Source organism: Maylandia zebra, linkage group LG16, assembly GCF_041146795.1.
Source record: "Maylandia zebra isolate NMK-2024a linkage group LG16, Mzebra_GT3a, whole genome shotgun sequence".
Lineage (NCBI taxonomy): Eukaryota > Metazoa > Chordata > Actinopteri > Cichliformes > Cichlidae > Maylandia > Maylandia zebra.
Window position 1 is genome coordinate 9144536 of NC_135182.1, and position 25721 is coordinate 9170256.

The 25721-nt window shown below is 41.3% G+C and overlaps 2 protein-coding genes across 2 annotated transcripts; one reads left to right on the plus strand and one right to left on the minus strand.

The window, feature by feature from the left end:
• Window positions 1–16081: 16081 nt before the first annotated feature.
• On the plus strand, window positions 16082–17817 carry LOC112430456 (uncharacterized). Its single transcript, XM_024798842.2, has 5 exons — window positions 16082–16088; window positions 16299–16488; window positions 16985–17132; window positions 17228–17432; window positions 17513–17817. Exons 1-5 carry the CDS (start codon window positions 16082–16084, stop codon window positions 17815–17817), a joined length of 855 nt encoding a protein of 284 aa, XP_024654610.2.
• Window positions 16714–20481, minus strand: LOC106675607 (uncharacterized). Its single transcript, XM_024798841.2, has 6 exons — window positions 20265–20481; window positions 19693–19955; window positions 19307–19497; window positions 19080–19173; window positions 18705–18898; window positions 16714–18084 (listed from the first exon to the last, which is right to left on the minus strand). Exons 1-6 carry the CDS (start codon window positions 20460–20462, stop codon window positions 17897–17899), a joined length of 1128 nt encoding a protein of 375 aa, XP_024654609.1. The 5' UTR covers window positions 20463–20481; the 3' UTR covers window positions 16714–17896.
• Window positions 20482–25721: the final 5240 nt, after the last annotated feature.

A 25721-nucleotide genomic window follows, 5' to 3' on the forward strand; every position in this document is an offset into this window, starting at 1 on the left:
TTACGCGCCCGACCATCTCTGCACTGTGCGGGCGATTGGTCGCTCCCTGCGTACTAAAGGCTCATATACAGGAACAAGGTGCACCATGTTGTGATCAGATCTTCCTGGGGGAGGGAGAGTTATAGCTCTTGCATCTTATTAGGGAGTGATCTCACATTTCCCATGATCAACAAAGGGAGAGATGTCTGTAACGTCTCCGATGCGACAACGCTCCCTCCAGGCACGACACCCCCTTCTCTTCCTCCTCACCTCACTGGGGATGTCAGGTCTGTCCGCCAGTAGCACAACTGCAGCTGCAGGGCGCAGTGCTAACAGCTGATCCCTAATATAAACAAAGGAGCCATGTGCCGGGTCTCCAAACACAGGTAAAAATGACCAGAACTCGCACGAAATGGTAGTGCATGATGGTGATGAAGTATGAAGCGTCTTGAAAGTAGCGTGATGAATACTATTGCATTTTCATTGTGTCTGCGGTGGTATGTTTACAGTGAAGATACGACGGCAGACCCGATAACTGTTTCTTGCTAGATGGGAAATCTATATGGACCGGGCCATACCATATTTCAATTACTTGATAGCCTTATTGTGGGGTGAATGAGACACGGCGGGTCCAAAAATCGTTGATCAGAGCGTCACCACACAACCCCATCGCCCGATTGAGGCTGGGGAACGATCTGGCCGAACCTACTGCCCCCAGCTAGCTTCCAACATGGCGACAGGGCCGTGTCCCTTCCGTAGGCTGCCCACGCCTCAAGTGGTGGCAGCGACGCTGGTCTGGAGTCCGGCCACGCCTCCAGCAGTGACGGCAATGCTGGTCCGGAGGCCACCTGGCGAGCCGGCACGACCCTGCAGTGATAGCCGTAAGCCCACGCTCAGGTGGCTGGGCCGGCATCTGTCACTCTGAAGCAGCTCGTGCCTAGACCTCGGACCCAGGTCGAGCAGGCTCCCCTGACACTGGGACCTATGTCTTCCCACACAGTTCCTCCACCGCTCCCAGCTGGAGAGGACTCTCGTGTGTCTCCTCCATCTCCAGCTGTGGCAGCTCCCCCACCTCCAGCGGGCACGGACCCAGCTCCGGAAATCGTTAATCAGAGCCATCTTTAGTCATTCTGACTGCAGCTCACAAGCTGCCAGCCGCACATAACGTCACACCACAACTCTCTCAACCCCTGCTTCCCCTTGGTTTTAAACACGGCGGGCGTGATAGCAGATGCTGTGCAGGTGCATTCGCACGACAACGCCAACCATGCCACCACACTCATTTATTTCTGATGGCATAATATCATTCTTCAATTTGGATTTATCCAAATAAGAGTGTGCATAGCCAAATTACAAAAAAATCTTCCACTAAGGCTGCATTACAGGCTTCAGAAGTATACAAATTTTCATAAAATGACTGAACTGAATATTAATATAATTTGGGGTGGTAAGTATGTTTCCACATTCATCCTTTATTGCTGTAACAATGAGGATTATTTTTTATTAGTGCAAAAAGCTCACACAGGTTACCCTTCCTTCAAAGCTACTAAAATTATACCAGAAATAACAAGTGCCATGTTAAATAAGCTACTCATGTTACGTCTTGTCAGGGTTATTATGGAAAACACCTGGCTGATTTTAAGGTAGCCAGTACTGGGCGAGTCCCCTCACCCACATCAGCATCAGAATCCTGCATTGTCCACTGGGCAAGACTCATAGGATCAGGGATTAGGACCTTTTTTTTTTTTTAAATCAGCGAGCTGAAATCAACATCCTGTATAGGGGTTTTGTGGGCCTACCGATTGACAAGTTGAGTAAATTAAAAAACTGAGACTTCCATTTCTGACCTAGAATGAACAGAGAGAGAGAGATTAGGACACAACAAAAAAACAAAACAAAACACAAGTACAACATATCCAAAAGGAATTTAGAAAAGAGAGAGAGGCAGGCCTACAGGAAGAAAATAGTGAAGCTTTTGGCCAAGACAAAGGGAAGGGGGAAATCAATGTCCAATAAAAACTGAAAGAAAGAGGAGGGGAGGAGTTTAGAGAACGTGGTGTTGGGATCAGTTATATTACTAATTGTAGTCATAACTCTGCCAGAGCTGGAGCTCTCTGCAGGTCTGTGGAGATGGATACTCAGGATGGAGCAGAGCTCTGCTTTCCACAACTCTTCAACATCTCCTGCAAGAAACCTACAACTCCTCTGTCTCAAGTTTTGCTCCTTTATATTGTTGTGTCCTCAATGTCTCTGCTGACTGTGACTCTCAACCTGCTCGTCATCATTGCAGTCTCCCACTTCAGGCAGAGTTTCATATTTTTTACCTGCTGCTGTGGCTTTACAAGTGTATACCTGATTTGTTATATCTGTTTGAATACTTTCTTTCTGTTGACTTTTTTTTTAAAATTATATTTTCCTATCTTTCTAGGCAGCTCCACACACCCACTAACATCCTGCTCCTTTCTCTGGCTGTCACTGACTTTCTCGTTGGTCTTCTGTTTATGCCTGGAGAAATCCTGCGAAATACAGCGTGTTGGTTTCTTGGTCAGCTCACATGTTCTCTGTATAATTATGTATCCTACATCATTACCTCTGCCTCAGTGGGCAACATGGTGCTGATATCAGTCGACCGCTATGTGGCTATTTGTGACCCTCTGCATTACCCCACCAGAATCACAGAGAGAAGAGTGAAACTTTGTGTTTGTCTGTGTTGGCTCTGCTCTGTTTTCTACTGTTATGTGATTTTAATAGATGATCTAAGTCAACCAGGCAAGCATAAATCTTGCTATGGAAGATGTATAATTATCATTGAATTTATTGCAGGATTTGTTGACCTTGTTTTATCCTTTATTATTCCACTTACTGTCATCATAGTTCTGTACATGAGAGTGTTTGTGGTGGCTGTGTCTCAGGCCCGTGCCATGCGCTCTCAGGTTACAGCTGTCACACTGCAGCTCTCAGTGACTCTAACAGCAAAGAAATCAGAGTTAAAAGCAGCCAGGACTCTGGGTGTTCTTGTTCTTGTGTTTCTATTATGTTTCTGTTCATATTACTTTATTTCACTTTTTGGAAACGAGTTGCTCAATAGCTCATCTGCATCGATTGTGATCTATATGTACTATTTTAACTCCTGTCTAAACCCTTTGATTTATGCTATGTTCTACCCCTGGTTTAGAAAAGCTGTGAAACTAATTGTGACTCTACAGATACTGCAGCCTGGCTCCTGTGAGGTCAGCATACTGTAGAAAAAAGAAATCTTTCCTTAATGTACCAAATGGTATACCAAATTACTTTCTCTATCAATAATGTACTATATTAATTTTACGACATTTAACAAGTAATATGCCATACATTACATTTCTTGAGTAATAACCCCAACACTGGTTGTCAAATAGTGCTGGTTTCAATTATAAAGGCCTAGAAAAGGGTTAACAACCCACTGGCAACCTCCTGTCACTAGCAACAAAATGTGCATTCTGATACTGTTTGCCGAGTGGTTGCTGGCTATCACTGGGTCAGACTGGTTGAAAACAGTGTCACAAAAAACCTCGACATGATTGTTTTAATCACCAAAATGTTGCTGTGGCTACTCAGAGGGAAGATTCCAGGTTTTCAAGTTTGCCTTGTTACCAGGCAGCTGCAAACCAGTCTTTAGTGTGATGACTCCTGTGTGGAGTTTATCTTGAGACCTGGGGTAGAAAGAGATTGCAATGCCCCCCTGGGTACCCTTACATCACAGCTAACAGATGCTAAAAAAGTCTTAATATCCAGCTTTATGTGACTGAAAATTATCAGAGTGTGTGTGTGGGTGTATGTGTGTGCGGTCAAAGCAACACTCTGATTGCGGGGATTGCGTTACAATAAATGTTCAAGTGAAAATGTGCTACACACAAAGTTAATTCAAGTAGAATTACACAAACTGAATGAAGCTTGATGTGAATACCCAAAACCTTATATTCGAAAACAGGGGAAAACTCCTGAAAAAACCCTTAGTCTTTTTTCTTCAAACCAGCCCTCTATTAGCTCCGTCTCAAATTCAGCAAAGTCTAAGTTCTCCTTTCGCTCTCACTCGAACCGGACCGCAGCCAGCGCATAATTTTTCCTTCTTGTTTGCTCCCCGGCTCAGCTCCCCAATGTTGCTTACCTAGTTTGAAAATTTGTGCCGGAGACCAACTCCGCCCAACTTCGCCCCGCTGCCAATCACATAACAAGTGGGCGGCTCCCCTCGCACCCTGGTTAGCCAATCGGATACAGGTCCGATTTACCTTCACTGGGATAGGTTTATTCTCTCGCTGGCATTCAGGATAAATAATCTAACATTTCAGCTTAAATTCAATTGTTTTTTTTTCTCTCAGAAAAAACAAACAACTTTTCTGTCTTTTTCACAAACAACATGGAAGCCAGACCTGCCAACCTCACTGTGGTCTCTCAGACCCCAGTAAAAAGCTACAGAGCCTCCGCCACGCCAGCAGAACTCACACGAATGCATCTTTGCAGGGTTCAGCCAACATCCGCTATCCCATTAGATGAGAGATTCCGTCTCAGCACTGGTGGGTTTTGGGGCTATGCTTTCAGCCTCCCCAAGAGCGAAATCTATTTCTACCACCTAAAAGCGGGTGAAAGTTTTGGCCCGCTAACACCGCTGATCGCTTTTACTTGCTCTGACTGGGCTGTTTTGACCCTCATCACTACCCCTGAAATCCAGAAGAGCCTGCGGGAAACGAGCTCGCAGCAACCACAAACCAGGGACCAGCAGACTCATCCGGTTTTCAAAGAGGCCCACGCGTTTCCACCATTCAACCAACAACCCCACTGACACTGGCCTTTAAACATGGTGAGAAAGACCGTCACATACACCCAGTGGGAGACCAAGAGCACGCCATTTTGCAGGTGGATCTGCAGAGCTAGTTGTCAAACAACCAATGATGCTCACACAGATGATTTTGTGTTGGACCTTTCAAACACCCAGTCCGGTGTTTTCAACACCATGCTTCGAATTCCCACTCAGGACTGGGTGAAGATGGTGGGTGAAAAGACTGGGAGAATATTAGAGCTTTTTAAGCTAAGTAAAACCACAATTGAGTTGGTCCTGGTTGGAAATAACCCGCAGCGCTCTACATAGCCCTGCCCCTCATCCAGTCCCCCTTACCCCTGCGTCCTCCTCACCCTGTCCTTCTAAAAACCACAACGGCTGTGTCCTCCACATCACACATCAAAGATCACACATCTGCCATGTGTGATCTTTGAAGTTATGTTTAACTATGGTTTTATTTCATGATCGAGCATTACACTTTGATTCTAGTAAAACAATATAATGAGTTTGATTCTTGCAATGCTTTTCCAAGAAAGCTTTATTTGATGTAAGATTTTTCCAAAACAATTTTATTTGTTGTAATTAAAAACATAACATCTGAACAAGTAAAAACAAATAACGAGTTTGATTCTTGCAATGCTTTTCCAAGAAAGTTTTATTTGCTGTAATGAAAAAACAAACAAACAATACATTTAAAATGGGTAAAAACAACTCCAAAAAACAAAAAGAGAAAAAAAACAACAAAGCTAAAAAAACAAGAAAAACAAAACATTTGAGAAAAATAACAGGGAAGAGAAGAAAAATGATTACTAGGAGAGCCAGAGTGAGTAATTCTCGCCTAGTACTTTATGAATCACTGTCCTGGTCACCCCCGTGATGCTGGCGTCAATTTCTTGCAGCGCGGCCTCTATATCGCGGACATCTCTGAGTTCAAACAGATATGCCTGGGCAACGCCTCTGACTTGAGCCGCTGGAAAAACCCTCTAACCGTAAAAATGGTAATAATGTGTTGGTGAAATGTCCATTCCATAGTCTTTTGCAGAGTTCATCATAGTATCTGAAAAAGTACTATTTTTCCAGCGGGAAAAGACAAGAATGTCGTCTCTGCAAGGGGTCGAAGACCTCACATCCTTGACACACATCTTAACGGTGCTTAAGGATTAAACGGTTAATTTTGTGAGTTCCATAACAGCCGTGGGGAGTAGAGTCGCCGCCTCATCGCTGTCCACAGCCGAAGGCTGACTGCGGCTCTCGTGGGGGTGGGGATCAATGTCTTTGGGCTCTCGGAAAAGGGCCCGGCATACAGGGTCGCCCAAAGCCCAAAGCGAGGCACCGGAGACTGAAGTGTTTGCGGGGGTCTGGTCCGGTGATTGCCAACCGAGTTGAGGGTGGCTTGGCGAGTTCCATCCTTGAGGTGATGAGGGCGGGGGCGGAGTATCTGGAAGCATAGCGGCCGGAGACACTGAGGCCTGATGCGGGCTCTGAGGTGGGGTATCCAGGGCCATCGGCGGATGCAAGTAAAAGCGATCCAAAACTTTCACCCGCTTTTAGGTGGTAGAAATAGATTTCGCTCTTGGGGAGGCTGAAAGCATAGCCCCAAAACCCACCAGTGCTGAGACGGAATCTCTCCTCCAATGGGATAGCGGATGTTGGCTGAACCCTACAAAGATGCATTCGTGTGAGTTCTGCTGGCGTGGCTGAGGCTCTGTAGCTAGTTACTGGGGTCTGAGAGACCACAGTGAGGTTGGCAGGTCTGGCTTCCATGTTGAAAAGAGAGAAAAGTTGTTTGTTTTTTCTGAGAGGAAAAAAAACCAATTAAATTTAAGCTGAAATGTTAGATTATTTATCCTGAATGCCAGCGAGAGAATAAACCTATCCCGGTGAAGGTAAATCGGACCTGTATCCGATTGGCTAACCGGGGTGCGAGGGGAGCCGCCCACTTGTTATGTGTTTGGCTGCGGGGCGAAGTTAGGCGGAGTTGGTCTCCAGCTCAAATTTTCAAACTAGGTAAGCAGCATTTGGGAGCTGAGCCGGGGAGCAAGCAAGAAGGAAAAATTATGCGCTGGCTGCGGTCCGGTTCGAGTGAGAGCGAAAGGAGAACTTAGACTTTGCTGAATTTGAGACGGAGCTAGTAGAGGGCTGGTTTGAAGAAAAAAGACTAAGGGTTTTTTCAGGAGTTTTCCCCTGTTTACGAATATAAGATTTTGCGTATAGAGGGTTCCCTAAGTTATTCTAGGGGTTTTTTTTTGCTGCGCGTATTTGGATAAAATACGGAGGGTCTTTCAGGAGGTTTCCTGCTTATTTGCCTAAGGGTTGGGTGGGAACAGAGAAAGTTTGATCAAATTATTCTAGGATTTTTTGTTGTTGTGCGTTTTTGGAGAAAATAGTTTTTTTCAGGAAGTTTTTTATGTTGGGAGCCGCGGTGCGTTTATGCTCGGGGGGATTGCGAGAGTTTTTTGAGACTCTGACTTTGATTCTAAATCTCCTTGTTCGGATTAAACAAATGCAAATAAAATGAAATAAAGTCTTTCCCCAAGACATGCAACCTGCATGTCTCGCCATACTGTATGTTAAAAATGCACAAGTTTAACTAAGCACTTTTACTTTTAGGGCGATCGTGGCTCAAGAGTTGGGCGTTCGCCTTGTAATCGGAAGGTTGCCGGTTCGAGGCCCGGCTCGGACAGTCTCAGTTGTTGTGTCGTTGGGCAAGACACTTCACCTACCGCCTACTGGTGTTGGCCAGAAGGTCCGATGGTGCGATATGGCAGCCTCACTTCTGTCAGTCTGCCCCAGGGCAGCTGTGGCTACAACTGTAGCTTGCCTCCACCAGTGTTTGAATGGGTGGATGACTGGGTGTGTAAAGCGCTTTGGGGTCCCTAGGGGGGACTAGTAAAAGCGCTATACAAATACAGGCCATTTACTCTGGTTGAACACATTTTCACACACACAAGCACAGTCCCAGAGACATAAGCACAGACCCCAAGACACAAACACAGTCCCAGAGACACAAGCACAGTCCCAGACGCACGAGCGCGCTGACCCACCACCAGATGGCGTTTTTTAAGCATAAAAGGTAAAAACTTTTTTTAATGGCTTAAAAATAAAATAATGCTATTAGATATAGAAACTTTTTAAAAATAATCAATTAGTTCTTTTTTGGGGGGTGGGGGGGAGGGGGAAACAATGAGCTATGAACTAGCATATTTTGGATGAATATCATATTTTTTGATGACTATCATAATTTTACTGATATCATATTTTTTATGAATATCATATTTTTGTTACTTCCTTTATTACTTCCTAGGGTCACAAATTATTTTATTGGGGCCACAAATCACTCTGTTTGACATAAGGGGCCTAATATCGCTCCTACTGTCAACAACTTGAATGCCCAGCTGAGTGTCTCTCTAGGCCTGGCTGTGCTCATCCCTCCTTCAATCTCTCCTCCCCAAAAATAAAAATAAACTTAGAGATTCTTAGTTAGATTAGTAAAGTATAATTGATTTCAATATTTTTTGTGATTTTCATTATTTTATTATGCTATTGTGTTGCTGAATTCCATTAATAAAATTTCCTGCAATTCAAGCCTAAATTGTGGACATTCACTTTTTGACCTTTAGTGAAGCAGTAAAGGTAGAAATCCAGGATTATTTTTATTAGTGCAAATACCTCTCACAGGTTACCCCGTCTTCCAAGCTACTAAAATAATACCAGAAATAACAAGTGCCATGTTAAATAACAGGTTAACAGGTGAGACTGATGGGCTACTCAGGTTACGTCTTATCAGGGTTAGTATGAAAAACACCTGGCTGATTTAGAGGTAGTCAGTACTGGGTGAGTCCCCTCAACCACATCAGTGCCAGAATCCTACATTATCCACTGGGAAAGACTCATAGGATCAGGGATTAGGACTTTTTTTTTAAATTTAGCGAGCTGAAATCAACTTCCAGTATAGGGGTTTTGTGGACCTACCGATTGACAAGTTGAGTCAATTAAATAACTGAGACTTCCATTTCTGACCTAGAATGGTCACTCCTCCACCGCTCCAGAAATCGTTAATCAGAGCCATCGTTAGTCCTTCCGACTGCAGCTCACAAGCTGCCAATCGCACATAACGTCACACCACAACTCTCTCAACCCCTGCTTCCCCGTGATTTTAAACACGGCGGACGTGATAGCAGATGCTGTGCAGGTGCGTCCGCACGACAACGCCGACCATGCCTCCCCACACTCATTTATTTCTGATGGCGTAATGTCATTCTTCAATTTGGATTTATCCAAATAAGAGTGTGCATAGCCAAATTACAAAAAAATCTTCCACTAAGGCTGCATTACAAGCTTCAGAAGTATACAAATTTTCATAAAATGACTGAACTGAATATTAATATAATTTGGGGTGGTAAGTATGTTTCCACATTCATCCTTTATTGCTGTAACAATGAGGATTATTTTTTATTAGTGCAAAAAGCTCACACAGGTTACCCTTCCTTCAAAGCTACTAAAATAATACCAGAAATAACAAGTGCCATGTTAAATAAGCTACTCAGGTTACACCTGGCTGATTTTGAGGTAGCCAGTACTGGGTGAGTCCCCTCACCCACATCAGCATCAGAATCCTGCATTGTCCACTGGGCAAGACTCATAGGATCAGGGATTAGGACCTTTTTTTAAAAAATTTTTTATCAGCGAGCTGAAATCGACATCCTGTATAGGGGTTTTGTGGGCGTACCGATTGACAAGTTGAGTAAATTAAAAAACTGAGACTTCCATTTCTGACCTAGAGTGAACAGAGAGAGAGAGATTAGGACACAATTAAAAAAAAACGCAAGTACAACATATCCAAAAGGAATTTAGAAAAGAGAGAGAGGCAGGCCTACAAGAAGAAAATAGTGAAGCTTTTGGCCAAGACGAAGGGAAGGGGGAAATCAATGTCCAATAAAAACTGAAAGAAAGAAGAGGGGAGGAGTTGAGAGGATGTGGTGTTGGGATCAGTTATATTACTAATTGTAGTCATAACTCAGCCAGAGCTGGAGCTCTCTGCAGGTCTGTGGAGATGGATACTCAGGATGGAGCAGAGCTCTGCTTTCCACAACTCTTCAACATCTCCTGCAAGAAACCTACAACTCCTCTGTCTCAAGTTTTGCTCCTTTATATTGTTGTGTCCTCAATGTCTCTGCTGACTGTGACTCTCAACCTGCTCGTCATCATTGCAGTCTCCCACTTCAGGCAGAGTTTCATATTTTTTACCTGCTGCTGTGGCTTTACAAGTGTATACCTGATTTGTTATATCTGTTTGAATACTTTCTTTCTGTTGACTTTTTTTTAAAATTATATTTTCCTATCTTTCTAGGCAGCTCCACACACCCACTAACATCCTGCTCCTTTCTCTGGCTGTCACTGACTTTCTCGTTGGTCTTCTGTTTATGCCTGGAGAAATCCTGCGAAATACAGCGTGTTGGTTTCTTGGTCAGCTCACATGTTCTCTGTATAATTATGTATCCTACATCATTGCCTCTGCCTCAGTGGGCAACATGGTGCTGATATCAGTCGACCGCTATGTGGCTATTTGTGACCCTCTGCATTACCCCACCAGAATCACAGAGAGAAGAGTGAAACTTTGTGTTTGTCTGTGTTGGCTCTGCTCTGTTTTCTACAGCTATGTGATTTTAATAGATGATCTAAGTCAACCAGGCAAGCATAATTCTTGCTATGGAAGATGTATAATTATCATTGAATTCATTGCAGGATTTGTTGACCTTTTTATATCCTTTATTATTCCACTTACTGTCATCATAGTTCTGTACATGAGAGTGTTTGTGGTGGCTGTGTCTCAGGCCCGTGCCATGCGCTCTCAGGTTACAGCTGTCACACTGCAGCTCTCAGTGACTCTAACAGCAAAGAAATCAGAGTTAAAAGCAGCCAAAACTCTGGGTGTTCTTGTTCTTGTGTTTCTATTATGTTTCTGCTCATATTTCATTGTTTCACTTTTTGGAAACGAGTTGCTCAATAGCTCATCTGCATCGATTGTGATCTATATGTACTATTTTAACTCCTGTCTAAACCCTTTGATTTATGCTATGTTCTACCCCTGGTTTAGAAAAGCAGTGAAACTAATTGTGACTCTACAGATACTGCAGCCTGGCTCCTGTGAGGTCAGCGTACTGTAGAAAAAAGAAATCTTTCCTTAATGTACCAAATGGTATACCAAATTACTTTCTCTATCAATAATGTACTATATTAATTTTACGACATTTAACAAGTAACATGCCATACATTACATTTCTTGAGTAATAACCCCAACACTGGTTGTCAAATAGTGCTGGTTTCAATTATAAAGGCCTAGAAAAGGGTTAACAACCCACTGGCAACCTCCTGTCACTAGCAACAAAATGTGCATTCTGATACTGTTTGCCGAGTGGTTGCTGGCTATCACTGGGTCAGACTGGTTGAAAACAGTGTCACAAAAAACCTCGACATGATTGTTTTAATCACCAAAATGTTGCTGTGGCTACTCAGAGGGAAGATTCCAGGTTTTCAAGTTTGCCTTGTTACCAGGCAGCTGCAAACCAGTCTTTAGTGTGATGACTCCTGTGTGGAGTGTATCTTGTGACCTGGGGTAGAAAGAGATTGCAATGCCCCCCTGGGTACCCTTACATCACAGCTAACTGATGCTAAAAAAGTCTTAATATCCAGCTTTATGTGACTGAAAATTATCAGAGTGTGTGTGTGGGTGTATGTGTGTGCGGTTGAAGCAACACTCTGAAGACACTAATTTGAGAGTCTGAGTTACAAAATGTGTGATTTAATAAAATAAGTTTCATAAAAGAAATAAATGGTGATTGACAGCAGAGTTTTTAAAAAGTAACAGAAACTCTTAATATGAATTTTAATTATTGAGGGATTGCGTTACAATAAATGTTGAAGTGAAAATGTGCTACACACAAAGTTAATTCATGTAGAATTACACAAACTGAAAAACGGAGGGAGAGGTAAGTGACGGAAGTGATGGACAAGGTAAGCGACTCATGCTGTAACTGACGTCAGACGCCAGAGACTTTGGCGGAAAATTAAAGCGAATGGTAGTTTAGAATTGAACAAAGTTTCTTTAAGCTTCAGTATTACCAGATATACTAATCAATTGTCATATAACTAACAACATTTGTCCTATCATCTCTAACACCCTGGAGAACAACGGGGAGAGTTTAGACGTTCTCCAAGATTACATTGACCGCTGTTTCCAAGATTTAGTCATGAAGAAGGCTCAGAGTGCATCTTCCCCGGCCAAAATTGAGACATCGTCATCAAAGAGATGTCGCCCGGCAGACTCCCCCGGCACAACATCATTTTCAAAGACATTGCAGACATCCTGGAGTCAATCGACAAGCGATTGTCCAGTTTCGATGCTAGGCTGTCGCTGGGGGAGATTTTACACCGGGAATTTAAGGCTACGTCCACACGTACACGGGTATTTTTGAAAACGCAGATTCTCCGTTTTCATTTTAAAAAATAATCCCGTCCACACGTAAATGCAGAAATGAAGGAAAACGCTGCTAGGAACATGCCAAAGCAGCAGGTGGCGCTATATTCCTAACTGTGTAGAAATGTTAGCCAATCAGAAGTCTAGAAGCCTCGGTGGGAAAAAGTAAACAAAGCTGGGGCATAGAAGCAGAACCGAGTCGTATATGTGGAGGGAGAGTAACTGTGTGTGTATATGTAAGCATTTAAACACTGCAGAGAGTACAATTAACAGTAACAGTATTGTAGAAATTCATTTCACCGAAACAATAACGTGACGTACACTGTGACGTCAAAAAAGGCGCACATCTTTGACGCTGCATTTTCTGTGTTTTTCTCGTCCACACGTAAATGCAAAAACGGAGTTTTAGAAAATATCAACCCTGGCCGGAGTTTTTAAAAATCTCCATTTTCAGTGACCAAAAACGCCGTTTACGTGTGGACAAAAGGTGCAAACGCATAGAAAAATCTGCGTTTTCAAAAATACCCGGGTACGTGTGGACATAGCCTAAATCTCTGCGAGAATCCCTGGAGTTCAGCCAGCAGCAGGTGGAAACGTTCGCCGCTGCAAATGCCACGCTACGGGAGTCGGTCAAATCTCTCACTGATAACGTGACCCAGCTAAACATAGAAAATAAAAAAATAAAAGAGTCCGTTATCGATCTACAAGCCCGTAGCATGAGAGACAACCCTGTGTTTTCTGGTATTCCAGAATCTGCCGGAGAGGACGCGGAGGCAACGGTGAAAAGCTTCATTAAAATCCACCTGAAGCTGCCAGAGGACACCGTAAAGAACATCGCCTTGATAGAGTGCATGGCCTGTGGGCCATGAGGTCGCCGGCCGGGAGACCACATCCTATTGTGGCCAAATTCAGCCACTTCAAACAAAAGTAACAGGTGAAAAGCCGCGGCAGGGAATTAAAAGGAACGGATTTCAGCGTGAACGGCCAGTTCCCCAAAGAGATCTTGGAACGACGCAGGGTCCTCTTCCCAATCCGACACGGCCTCATCCAGAAGGGCTCCCGTGCTGTTATCGCTGTGGGCCGGCTGTACGTGGACGGACAGCTTTACCGCGACCCCGGCATCACTCCGTGGCTGTATTAACTTCACACCAGATAAGAATCCGCTACACCCTTTCCCTATCCACTTACACTAACTTGCATTAACTTAACATTAACATCTGTTTAACTTACTAGTATCAAATCACATCTTAAGTGTGATATCATAGCAGAATTAACACCGTCACTCTCCGTCAACGGTTTAATTGGAAAGTTTCCGGGGTTTTTTTGTTTGTTTATTTTTTCCTTCTCGTTTTTTCTCTCTCTTTTCCCTCTCTTGTTTTTATGCTGCTCACACTTGTCCTTGGTTTCTTTCTTTATTTATTTCACTGCTTCGATCACCTGCTTCCACACTCATCCACAAACAACATCCTTTATTTCGACACATACGCACAGCACGATCACGCACAATCATGCGCTCAACGGCAGCACATTTACATCAGTCAGACAGCGTACGCAGTCATATAGGATACACACACTTAAGCCAAGCGTACTCATATTAGTAAATATGCACACACATAGTCGGACTCAGGGAGCATCTCGCCACACATTTTTTCTCTCTCTCCTTCTCTTTATTCATGAACAAGTGACGTATTCTCTCCACCTGTCTAGGCGACACACACAGCGTACACCCCTAGTTATACACAGACATCTATGGGGCCACTGAGGTTTGTTACATGGAATATGAATGAAGCTGGCTCCAGAGAAAAGAGGTTAAAAATATTTAACCAACTCAAAAAACTACAGGCAGATGTTGTCCTTTTACAAGAGACCCACAGACCTCTTAGAGGTTCGAATGAACTTAAAACACCTGAGTTTCCTAATGTGTTCTCAGCTTGTTATAATTCTAGACAAAGGGGAGTAGCAATTTTAATACATAAAAATATTAAATTTCACAGTACTCGATACAGTTATAGATCCAGAGGGCAGATTCTTAATCATTAAACTATCTATACTTGATAAAAAAAGCTATGTATTGTAAGTGTATATGGTCCAAATGTTGATGATCCCTCATTCTTTCACGTTTTTTTCAGTGCACTCTCTGAACACTTAGATGGCACACTTGTTCTTGGAGGCGACCTCAACCTTGGACTAAATGAAGAAATGGATAGGCTCAATACAGCAGGAACTCAGCGCAATTGGCAGTCCACAAATATAATCAAACAGTATATGAGCGACCTTGGTCTTTGCGATGCATGGCGCTCCCTTCTCCCCACCAGTAAGGAATGTACTTTTTTCTCACATGTCCATCACTCCTACTCTCGTCTGGATTATTTTTTGGTCAGCAGCTCACTGCTGAACGGCATTTCAGACACTGAGATTCACCCTATAGCTGTCAGCGATCATGCTCCTGTATCTTTAACACTAATGAACAAGAATAATACTACGCCAAGTAAAAACTGGAGATTTAATACATCCCTGCTTAAAGATGAAGACTTTATTAAATATTTTAAAAAAGAGTGGACTTCATATTTAGACTATAATGACACTCCCGGAACATCAGCTTCTGTTCTATGGGAAGCAGGGAAAGCTGTGATGAGAGGTAAAATAATTTCTTTCTTGTCACATAAAAAGAAAAAAGAAAACAAAAATATTCAGGAATTAGAAAAAAACATCAAATCCCTAGAAGAAGCCTACGCGTCCCACCAAGATCAGGAAACATTGAACAAAATACACAAAACAAAACTAGAATTAAATGAGATAATTGATTAAAAAAAATAAAAAATTCTTAGTACAAAGACTAGCTTACAAAATTATGAACATGGTAATAAATCCGGTCAATTTCTAGCAAACCAGCTAAAAACAAATAAAGAAAAAACAACTATAGGTGCTGTTCAAGATCGGTCCGTGTACTTTTCGGTATTTGAAGTTTCGTTTCAGAAAGTATAATTTAAAAAAGAAAATGAGACACTTATTTAATTCTCAACTTAAAAAGCTAAAATGAAAAACGTAAAACAATTGTTTTTTTCATTTTGTCCTTTCGCACATCAGAAACGAAAAACCCAAGAAAAAAGAACGAGAAAGGGCCCTTTATTTATTTTGTCTGAACCGGAAGTTTTAGTAGGTCAACAACCTGTACAAGTGATGCGCAAACTTATGGCAAACACTGTAGTGTGGACATCATGACGTTGGAAAAATACTCAGACGTGATCATGGAGATGGCAAAACAAGGCCTGTCATCGGAAATTATATCAGAGCGTCTGTCATATGAACACGGGGAAGTGAGAGGATTTTCTGCGAGAAATGTTAGAAAGTTTTGTGCTGAGCAAATCACTAGCTGTCGACTCTCGGACACACGGTTGGAGCTTGAGGTGACACAAGCTATAAATGAGGTAAGGTACTTTCTTCCTTCACCTTATGACTGTATATGGTTGTCTTAACTGGGTTGTAAGGGGGTTAGTCTAGACTGTGTGCGCGCGCCCGCGCGTTTTAGCGTCTTGCGGGTGGTGGGTAACGTTAGTTATTTTAAAGATGTCTCTCACTGGTATTTGTACAGTTAATTAGCACAATACTTTAGCTTTACACATTTGCTTTCAGAATAAGCTACTTTACATTTGTTGTTCTAGTAGTAGCATGATCTTTTATTTTAAACAGGTGGGCCCAACATATGGCCGCAAAATGATGAAGGGCTATCTGTCCACAAAAGGGGTACATGCTGCAGAGGGACGAATTGGGTCAATTTTAAGAGAGGTGCATCAACCTTATCATGAAGCAAGATGCCAGGTAGCCTATGTTATTTAATCTTCCACTAGAACTGTATTCCAATGTTCTTTGTCATATTTGTGATATACATCATGTAATGGTAGGGCCTAATTCTGTTTAACAGATGTACGCCCTGCTTTAACAGTTACTTGACTCTTCCTCAAACGTATGATCAAATCTGCCTTTATCCAGTCAGCTGTCATTTATTTTTGTGATTTTTTTGTAAGGGAGCTCAGAATCTTAATCCCACACCGTACCATGCTGAATGCATGGGGCACAAGGTTCACCTGGACCAAAACGAGAAACTTGTAATGTTTGGAGTCACCCATGTTTTAGCTGTAGATGGATTCAGTAAAAAGATTGTGAGTCATTCCACAATGCCAATCAAAAACAACTTGAGCATCTATGAATATGTTTTCAGGTAATACAACCTCTCAAACCATTTATTTCATCTTAAGTGTTTTGATGGACATGTTAGTCATATTGGACATGAGCTGCACCCAAATTTACAATATTTGAATTTAAATTAGACATGCAACAGATGGGTCTGGTTATGTTCCTGAATATAATATATTAAGAACTTACCAAACATTTTGATCAACATTTTCTATTAATGTAAAAATAAATAAAATGGAATTGCACATGAATCATTTAACTACTTTATTGCAATTAATCAGTGTTCATTTATGAATGGAACAAGGTTCTTGGATTTCCACATATCTTTCAATTGTTCTGACATACATCTAAAGTCTGAGCATGACAGTGACATTGCAAAGAAACTTAAGAAATATATGTTGTCCTACTACAACTAAAATATTACCCAAAAAAAACATGAATGAATACATTCAAAATAATAACACCTTTGCTGGTCTTAAAGCAAAATAGTTAATAAATGTTCTTTATTTTTCCTGTACCAGACCTGCAGTGATCACCTATGGTATGTGGGACCAGGTGCGAGTAGACCATGGAAAGGAATTTTATTTAACACTGTTCATGCAAGAGATGCTGTCACATCATCGCTTCAATCAGGAGAGACTGCCTTATTTACAGACCTCATCCACAAGAGTAAGATTTAAGTACCATTAACATCAGCTGAAATTCTTATACTATTACGTGTACTACTACGTACATTTAAGACATGTTTCTTTTAACTCTTTTAGAACCACACAGTTGAAAGGATTTGGCCTGAAATCAACAACCGTGTCAACTACCCACTAAAAACTGCCCTACTCCAGCTGATGGACCAGGAGGAGATAGATATGGAGGATAACCTTGTGCGATACTGTGTGTCCAATCTAACCTGTCAGCTGTGTAACATTGGTCTTGCAAGTGTGGTAGAATCATGGAATGCTCATAGAATCCCAGGTAAAAAAAAAAAAAAAAAAAAGTCAGATTGCTTACAACCCTGATAATGAACATTTAAACACCTCCTCTATTTTTTACAGGAAAAGGCATACCAAATCACTTTGCAGAACATGGGTGTAAAAGAAGAATTTCTCCAGAGCTCTTGCCAAATGCACTTGAAGCAGCAGACCTTTACAGGCAGCACTTGGGATCTGCACTCAAAGAATATTCGACTTTTGGAGTTGATCCCTTCACAACCGAACAGGACAAACTTAGAACAGAGAGTCATTTTGCAGAAAAATATCCTGATATTTCACATTTGTTTTTTAGAGCCGTAAATGGTGACTTTATGCCATACAAAGAAGCTCTGCTCTGTCTCATAAACATAACTCAGAGAAATGTATGAACCACTGCATCTGTAAACTGTACAGAACAGACAAAAAAAAAAATCAACTGACTGTAAACATTTGTGTGTACACACTACATTACTCCTCTGCAAAAAAAGATTTCAATACAGAAAATGCAGCTGTTAGACCAGTAATTTGTAGAACTCCGTTGTTACTCTCCCTGCATTTTGCACAGTGCTGTGATGTCTCTTGCCACTGTTCCACACATGTCTTGCAGCCAATAATGCTTCTGCAGCACAGTGAGAACACTGGATCCTCAATGATGTCTGCAAAAGTAAATCAGATAAGTGAGACTGTTATCCATTTATGTTGAATTTAGTTCAAACTATAGGTTCAAAGTCAGTCTTGACATAAATTTACAGACAGCATGCAGAATATTTTTGGTTATTCTGTAATTCCTCTTGTTCACGCTGTTCTGAGAAAGTCCCTGTCTATATTTTTGTCTATAATTGATGAGGGGCAAAATCAGTACATTTTCTCAATTAGCAAGCAAGAAAAATGAAAAAGTTACAGGTACTTGATTCAATATATGCAACTACAGTCCCATTTTAAATGTGAACTTTTTAGTTTTACATTACTGTGAACAGTGTACCGTCACCCATACTGACATTGTAATCAATTTGAAAAGCTATACTTTCATAGTCAAGATTGCAAGGAGAACCCAAATTAAATGTGCATGTAAACTTTTGAATGTTATGTTACAGTAGACCTGCATCTTGATTGTCTGTGCCTAAGTATTTAAATGGACACTGCTGAATAAAGAGCCTATGTTTGGTAAAAAAATGTTTGTCCAAAGTAATGATTGAATGTGGTTTGACATTGTTTTAATTGTAATTAAAATGTTAGTGTAGATGTAATGTATTTACTAAGCAACATTTGAACATACTCATACAAACCACGCAGCTAAATCCCTCCTTGAGTGTCTGCAGCTTGGGGGTTGTGACTTTCTGGGCAACTGCAAGATCAGTGAGCTCTTTGATTGCTGCTGTGACAGCTGGCAGACTTTGAGATGCCAACACCAACTCTTCTATTTTGTCACTCACTTCTCCCAAACTGGCACTGTCATCATCTTTACGGCTGCTACAAATAAAAATGGATAATCAGATGTCAAAGCTACTTACTGGCTTAAAGAAACATCACATCACTTACTGATAGATGATGATTTATGTAGTGATGTCTTACTGCTATTATAGGATTTAAATCAAATTAATTCTTCTATATTGATGTTCATCCTATAGTATATACATATTTATTCACATACCTCAGTTTCTTCCTCTTTGTTCCCTGGAGGCAATTAAAGTCTTGTTCAGGCACAGCAAGAATTTTTCGTGCATTTTGTCTCCAGTACTGTGACCCTACAGATGAAAAACAAAACCAAAGAAACCTGTTTAGAAGCCAATACCATATTACCCAATAAATATTACAAAGAGTCTGGTAAGACATGTCTCTCCATAAGATATGGGCTTTAGCTGTAATATTATGGCTCACCTGTTGTGCCCTCCGACTCCAGAATTGCATTGCCCTGTGCATCTGTCAAAATTATTGGGTTGTAATTACCAATGGCATCTTGCACTTTTCCTACTATCCCTTGAAGCGTAGCCTCAGACTCCAGGAATCGTACAACCACCATTCTATTGGGAATCAACCTCCCACCAACTACATCTGCAAAGTACACTGATCTGTAAAACAAAACATAATAATTTTACATATCTTGTAAAAGACAGCAGGCCACAAATCCATTCAGTGATTGCTATAGGCAAATTGTACTAAAACAGCTTTGCTATTCTTAACAATTCAACTATCCATGCACCTTATGTTTCTTTTTATTTTGCCTGTTCTGTAATTTAATATTCAAGAACACAGACTCATCCTACCTCTGAAATGTTTTGGAGGACATAGGGGAACTTGAAGTAGCCTGCTGTGAACGTGAAGGTGCAGACGCTGCCACAGCTGGTGCTCGCATAAATGCAAAACGCTGCCCGCTGGAACCTGCTGTTGGAATTGACTCCATGTCTTCTCCGTGGACTTCATAGTGACCTCTGGGTGTAAGGTCTAATGCGCTGAAAACACCAGAGACCGCACCGGGGAACATAGCCACGTTTGAATCATCCGTGATGTACAGAGTATGCGCGGATACCTGTTTAAGAAAAGTTTCCGTAAATCACGTTGCTCTGCTAACGTGTTACTCCTGTGCACACGGTTAATAGGCTCTAAAGGCTTACTTATTAGCTAGTAGCCGGTAAAAGTCAATGAATAACTATTTACACATTAGCACATGTGCACAATTCACATATTAGCACAATGAAGACGGCTAGACATAGTATTAGTAAAAGTAGGCCTACATGAAATCACCAAATGTTAACGTTAGCCGTTCCGCAGTAAGGAAGAACAATAACGTTCATAAAAAAACTGCTGAAAGCAAAGTTTGCGAAGTTTACATATCTACCTGAAAGATGCGACCCAGTTTTTCTGCAGTCATGTCTTCGTCCCGGAGTGTCACTCTCTTAGTTTTCCTAAAAACAACGTAATGGTCCATCCTCTGTTTATTCCAGTGTAACTTTAAGGCCGTCGATCTCTTGTGTGGGGGACGGTGTGCGCGCGCCATAAAAAAACGCGCAGAAGAAGTACTTCCCGTTTCAGACATTGAAAATGCGTCTATTTTTTTGTTTTTGCGTTAGTATACTTTCATTATTTGAATCACGAAGAAATCCAAAAAAGCACGTCTAATTTTAAGTGTATGACGGCTATTTGTTACCACCGAATGAAAAAACAAGTTATTTTCGCCCATTTTATTCTTTATCAAAAATTTAAAAAATGAAAATTCTTTTAAATATCGTTTTTTCGTTTTGGTTTCTGAAACAAAACTTCAAATACCGAAAAGTACACGGACCAAGATCCATCTGGGAACACAATATATATAACATTTTCAGGGATTTCTATAAAAGATTGTATTCACCACAAATAAACCCATCTAAACCCATCTAAAAAGGAAATTGATCAGTTTTTAGACAACATAACTCTTCCAAAATTATTAGACACTCAAGCAATGGCACTGGATTCACCACTGACGCCAGGTGAACTCCAGGAAGCCTGATAAGCATGGCCCATAATAAGGCTCCAGGTCCAGATGGCTTTCCTGCTGAATTCTACAAAGAATTCTGGACGATTCTAGCGCCAGTTTTTTACAGAACGTTGTTAGGAATCAAAGAAAAGGGCAGACTTCCATCAAATATGAAATCTGCAAACATTAATCTCCTGCTAAAACCAGGCAAAGACCCTGTATATCCCTCAAGCTATCGTCCAATATCCCTTATAAATGTAGACCTTAAAATAATCTGCAAAGCTCTCGCAAAGAGACTAGAGAAAATAACCCCCTCGTAATTCATCCTGACCAAACTGGTTGAATAAAAGGTAGGCACTCATCAACAAATACACGCAGATTACTTAATTTGATAGACTACTCATACAGTAAAAACCTTGAAACTACAATATTTTCTTTAGATGCAGAAAATGCATTTGACAGAGTTAACTGGAAATTTCTATTTGCAACTTTACACAAATTTGGTTTTGGATCCTCTTTCATTAACTGGTTAAAAATACTATATAACTCCCCAACAGCTTGTGTCAAAACAAATGACCAAAAATCCTCCAGCTTCTGTCTCCTGAGGGGCACCATGCAGGGATGCCCACTCTCCCCTTCACTTTTTGCAATTTTTATTGAACCACTAGCAGCAGCAATTAGACAGAATTCAGTAATTAAGGGCATAAAATGCAAGAACATGGAACATAAGATCAGCCTTTATGCAGATGATGTGTTACTCTTTCTTCAAAATTCACAAACCAATATCTCTGGGGTGATGGAATTGATAAACACTTTTGCAAGAATATCAGACTACTCAATTAACTGGTCAAAATCTGCAGTCCTTCCAATAATCGCTCCTTCCATAATTCTTCTTCTACACCACTGCAATCGGGAAATATAAAATATTTAGGTATTAATGTTTCTCCCAAGCTTGCAGATCTAACTAAATTAAAACAATATCCCACTTTTAAAGAAGGTAGAAGGCGATCTGGCTAGGTGGAAATGTCTACCCATATCACTCATGGGAAGAGTTGCCGCTATAAAAATGATGGTCTTACCAAAAATAAATTATTTATTCTCAATGATCTCAACTAAACCACCACAAGATTGGTTCAGATCTCTAGATTCATACATGTCCAAGTTCCTTTGGAAAAATAAACCCCCACGTATAAGCTTAAAAACACTACAAAAGACCAAGGATAAAGGAGGATTAGAACTACCTAACTTTCAGCACTACTTCTTAGCCACCAGGCTTCAGTTTATCTCAGGATGGCTAAAACATACCCTCTTAGATGAACCTTGGCTAGATGTAGAACAAGCACTTTGCATAATCTAGAGATTTCAGATCTATCCATTTATCAGCTCAAACATCCAACGACATGAATGCTTCAAAAGCGTCACCATCAGCTCTTCTCTGACAGCATGGTGGGAGTTTCTAAAATTGACGGAGTCTTCATTAATCCCATGCAAACGTACACCTATCTGGAACAACCCAGACATATTACTATACAATAATATGATAAACTTTTCAGATTGGAGTGGTAAAGGAATCAAATACTTAGAACATATATTAGAAAGAATAGAATTTATTTCATTTGACAGACTAGTTACACAGTATGGGATCAACAAGAAAAGCTTTTTAGAATATCAACAAATTAAATCCATAGTAAAAAAGAAAATCAAACCGGGTCAAGTTGAAGTACAAACACCACCAAGTGTGGTTCAATTTCTTACTCTTAAAACCCCCAAATTACTTTCCAAAATTTACAGAATGCTTTCTAAAACAGATGAATCAATATCACTTCCTATTGCAAAATGGGAAGCGGATTTATCAGTTAACTTAGACCAAAACTTCTGGTCTCAGATTTGCTTAAAAACCTTTCATCTAATTAGAAATTCCAGTCTTCAATTAATTCAATACAAAATACTACATAGAGTGCACTATACAGGTCATCGGATGTTCAAGATGGGTTATACGTCTACCAACAACTGCTCACACTGCCAAACCAATTCACCGGACAATTATATCCACGCTCTTTGGTTTTGTCCACCAGTTCTGAAGTTTCGGCGCGAGATATGTGAGGACTTATCAAAGTGTCTGAAATGTAACATTCCAACTTCCCCCTTAGTGCTACAGATAAGAATATAACCCAAGTGGTTTTCACTGCCCTATGCATAGCCAAGAAAACAGTCCTCATGAACTGGAAAAATAAAAATAATCTTAATTCTAACCAATATAGAAATCTATTACATTAGTCTTGATACAGCCTACATCAAATCAATTGCTCTGGGCTCCTTTGATCAGCTTCATCACCTAGTGGGGGTGGGGGGTCATAGTTTGGTCCCATCTTCGCAGTTGTGATTGGTGTGGGGGTAGGGACAGGCTTAGGGCATCGGGGGGTTCCCCAGGAGCATCTTCCTTGGAGGGCTCAACCCGGGGTAGCAGTCATGGCCTATTAAGGGCTCTGTTGTCTCTTAGGTGACAGTTTCCTCGTGGCTGCGTGCAGCGGGGCTAGGGGAGGGTCTGTGCTGACGGACGTGGGTTACTGACCTGGTAGCCTGGCTGCCCCGGGGTGGGTCCGCGACGGACATGGGGTTGTGGGGGTGCTCCGTCTCCGGGCTGGGGCCCTGGCTGGGACTCGGGGGCTTGTGTCCTGGTTGGTGTGTTGCCGGGGTTGTGGGCGGGTGGGTGTATGGGGGCCCAGCCCTGGCACAGGGTGCCGCCAGTGCATCAAGCCACCTGGGGGGCTCTTCGACTGGTGGGGGAGGTTGTTACATCTTGCAGGAGCTCTCCTCTCTTCAGGAACTCACTCTGCAGCAGGGGGGGATACAGGAGAGGTGGAGGAAGATCTCAGCCTGGGCGTCTATTGCCTCATGCAGTCTGGAAGATGAGTAGATGACGGGGTGGGTGCAGTTTTCTCTGTGGTGGGGTCGGGTGGGCTGTCCCGGGCTCTGTGGGGCCGCCTTTTGTGTTTACGCCCTTTTTGCGTTGATTCTAAAGCTGTTAGTTTTATCTCTCTCCAAACAATATTAACTCAACCAGCAGCAAAAGAAGATCCAAACTACGCTTCACATAAACATCGTCATGAATTCACTCTGACTTTTGCTGTTTTGCTTCCACCACACTTCATGCACAGCTCTCTCTGTCTCTCTGTCTCTCTCTCTCTGTACTTCAGGAACAGTTTCCCGTCTAAAAATCTGTTTTCTGCATTATTCGCTTGCTTGTTACGCACAACTCTACAGTTATTTACAGCGCTGTCGGCCGCTGTTTTTTTTCCTTTTACTTACTTCCGAAAAGAAAATCTCATTTCTGCTGTTCAACAGGCTTCTGAACAAATGTAAACTTTTTAAAATTATACAAAATGCAAAACGCTTAGCCGTGTCTCTAATAAAACCGCTGTAACTTCAGAGGTAATGTTCATGTGTTGATTAATGGTTTTCTTTCGTTTTTGATGTACTGCAGAATATTTTTATAAAATCCCAGGCCATATAAAAATAGAAGCAACGTTGCCTGTGGTAGAACGTATACAATGCATGGAAAAATCTTTACTGCAAATGCTAATTTGACTAATTTAATAATACTAATTTTGTGTTGTAAGATTTACGAGTTTCATGCTTTCATAGTGGTACTTAGAGCTTGATATTTTTTATCAGGTGGTACACACTAAAAAGTTTGAGAAACACTGATAAGTGTATGTGTGCTTTTGGAAAACATTTAAAGCTGCTGTACAGAATCTTTGAAACAAGCTTAAAACATTTTTAGAATATAAACAGAGCATCTGCTTCTCTTTACAGCTCCTCACGTACGTACTGCGGCAGTCATACAGACAACTGGACGGTCCAAAAGTTGGCCTACCTATCACTGGCTGAGGTTTTAGTAAAGTTGTGGCTGAACTACATGAAAATATATAATTAATTTTAATCTCCCCAATCCATTATAATGTTATGTTGGAATGTTGTTAAAGAGGGTCAAAAATGTTTCAACCCAGTTTGTTTTGCAGATTCTGTATAGCAGCTTTAATATAGGGAGAACACAACTGCCAGATTGTGTGAGTAAAATCAGGTTTTTTCTCTTTGTCAGTTTAATAGTTTCTGTTGTGCCTGTCACTGTTCCCTGTCTGTTTTCTTAACTGGTTCTTCCTGACCTTGTACTTTCTCCTCACGTTTCCCTCTTTCCTTTCTCCCTCTTTGGACAGACAATCATACACAAATAGATGGTATTCAATTAGATGAAAAATTACATTAATATGAAAAAAATACTATTAAGATCACTAACAAAAAGTCCCCTCTCAGTGTACTTTCAACCAAAAGGCAGATAACCAAACCATATGAACATCTAATAAAAGATATAAATATTGAAACACTGATCCAACATTATCCTTTATTGATCATTTGATTTTACACTTTTACCTGAATGTGGCTCCTTTTCTTGAAAAAACTTCCTCATATCCATTATGAACCTGGCTGTCTCTCTGTACACACACACACACACACACACAAACACACACACACACACACACACACACACACACAACAGGAGTTATAAGATTAATGGGCATCCAGTCAGTTAGCTAGTTAGTATCTGTAACGTTTGTCCTGTAAAGCATCTACCGGACACAGGTGTGAGGACAGCAATACTTTTATTAATACTGTGGTTTTCCGTTCACTGGGACACAGTCAATCCCGCTCTCTGCTGTCATGTCCGCTCTTCCGTCTCCGACTGTCACTGTCAACATATAAAGAGTGACAATCACTGTGGAATAGACTAGGCACCAGCACACACACACGCAGGTCTGTATTGCCAAGTTCCACATTTATTGA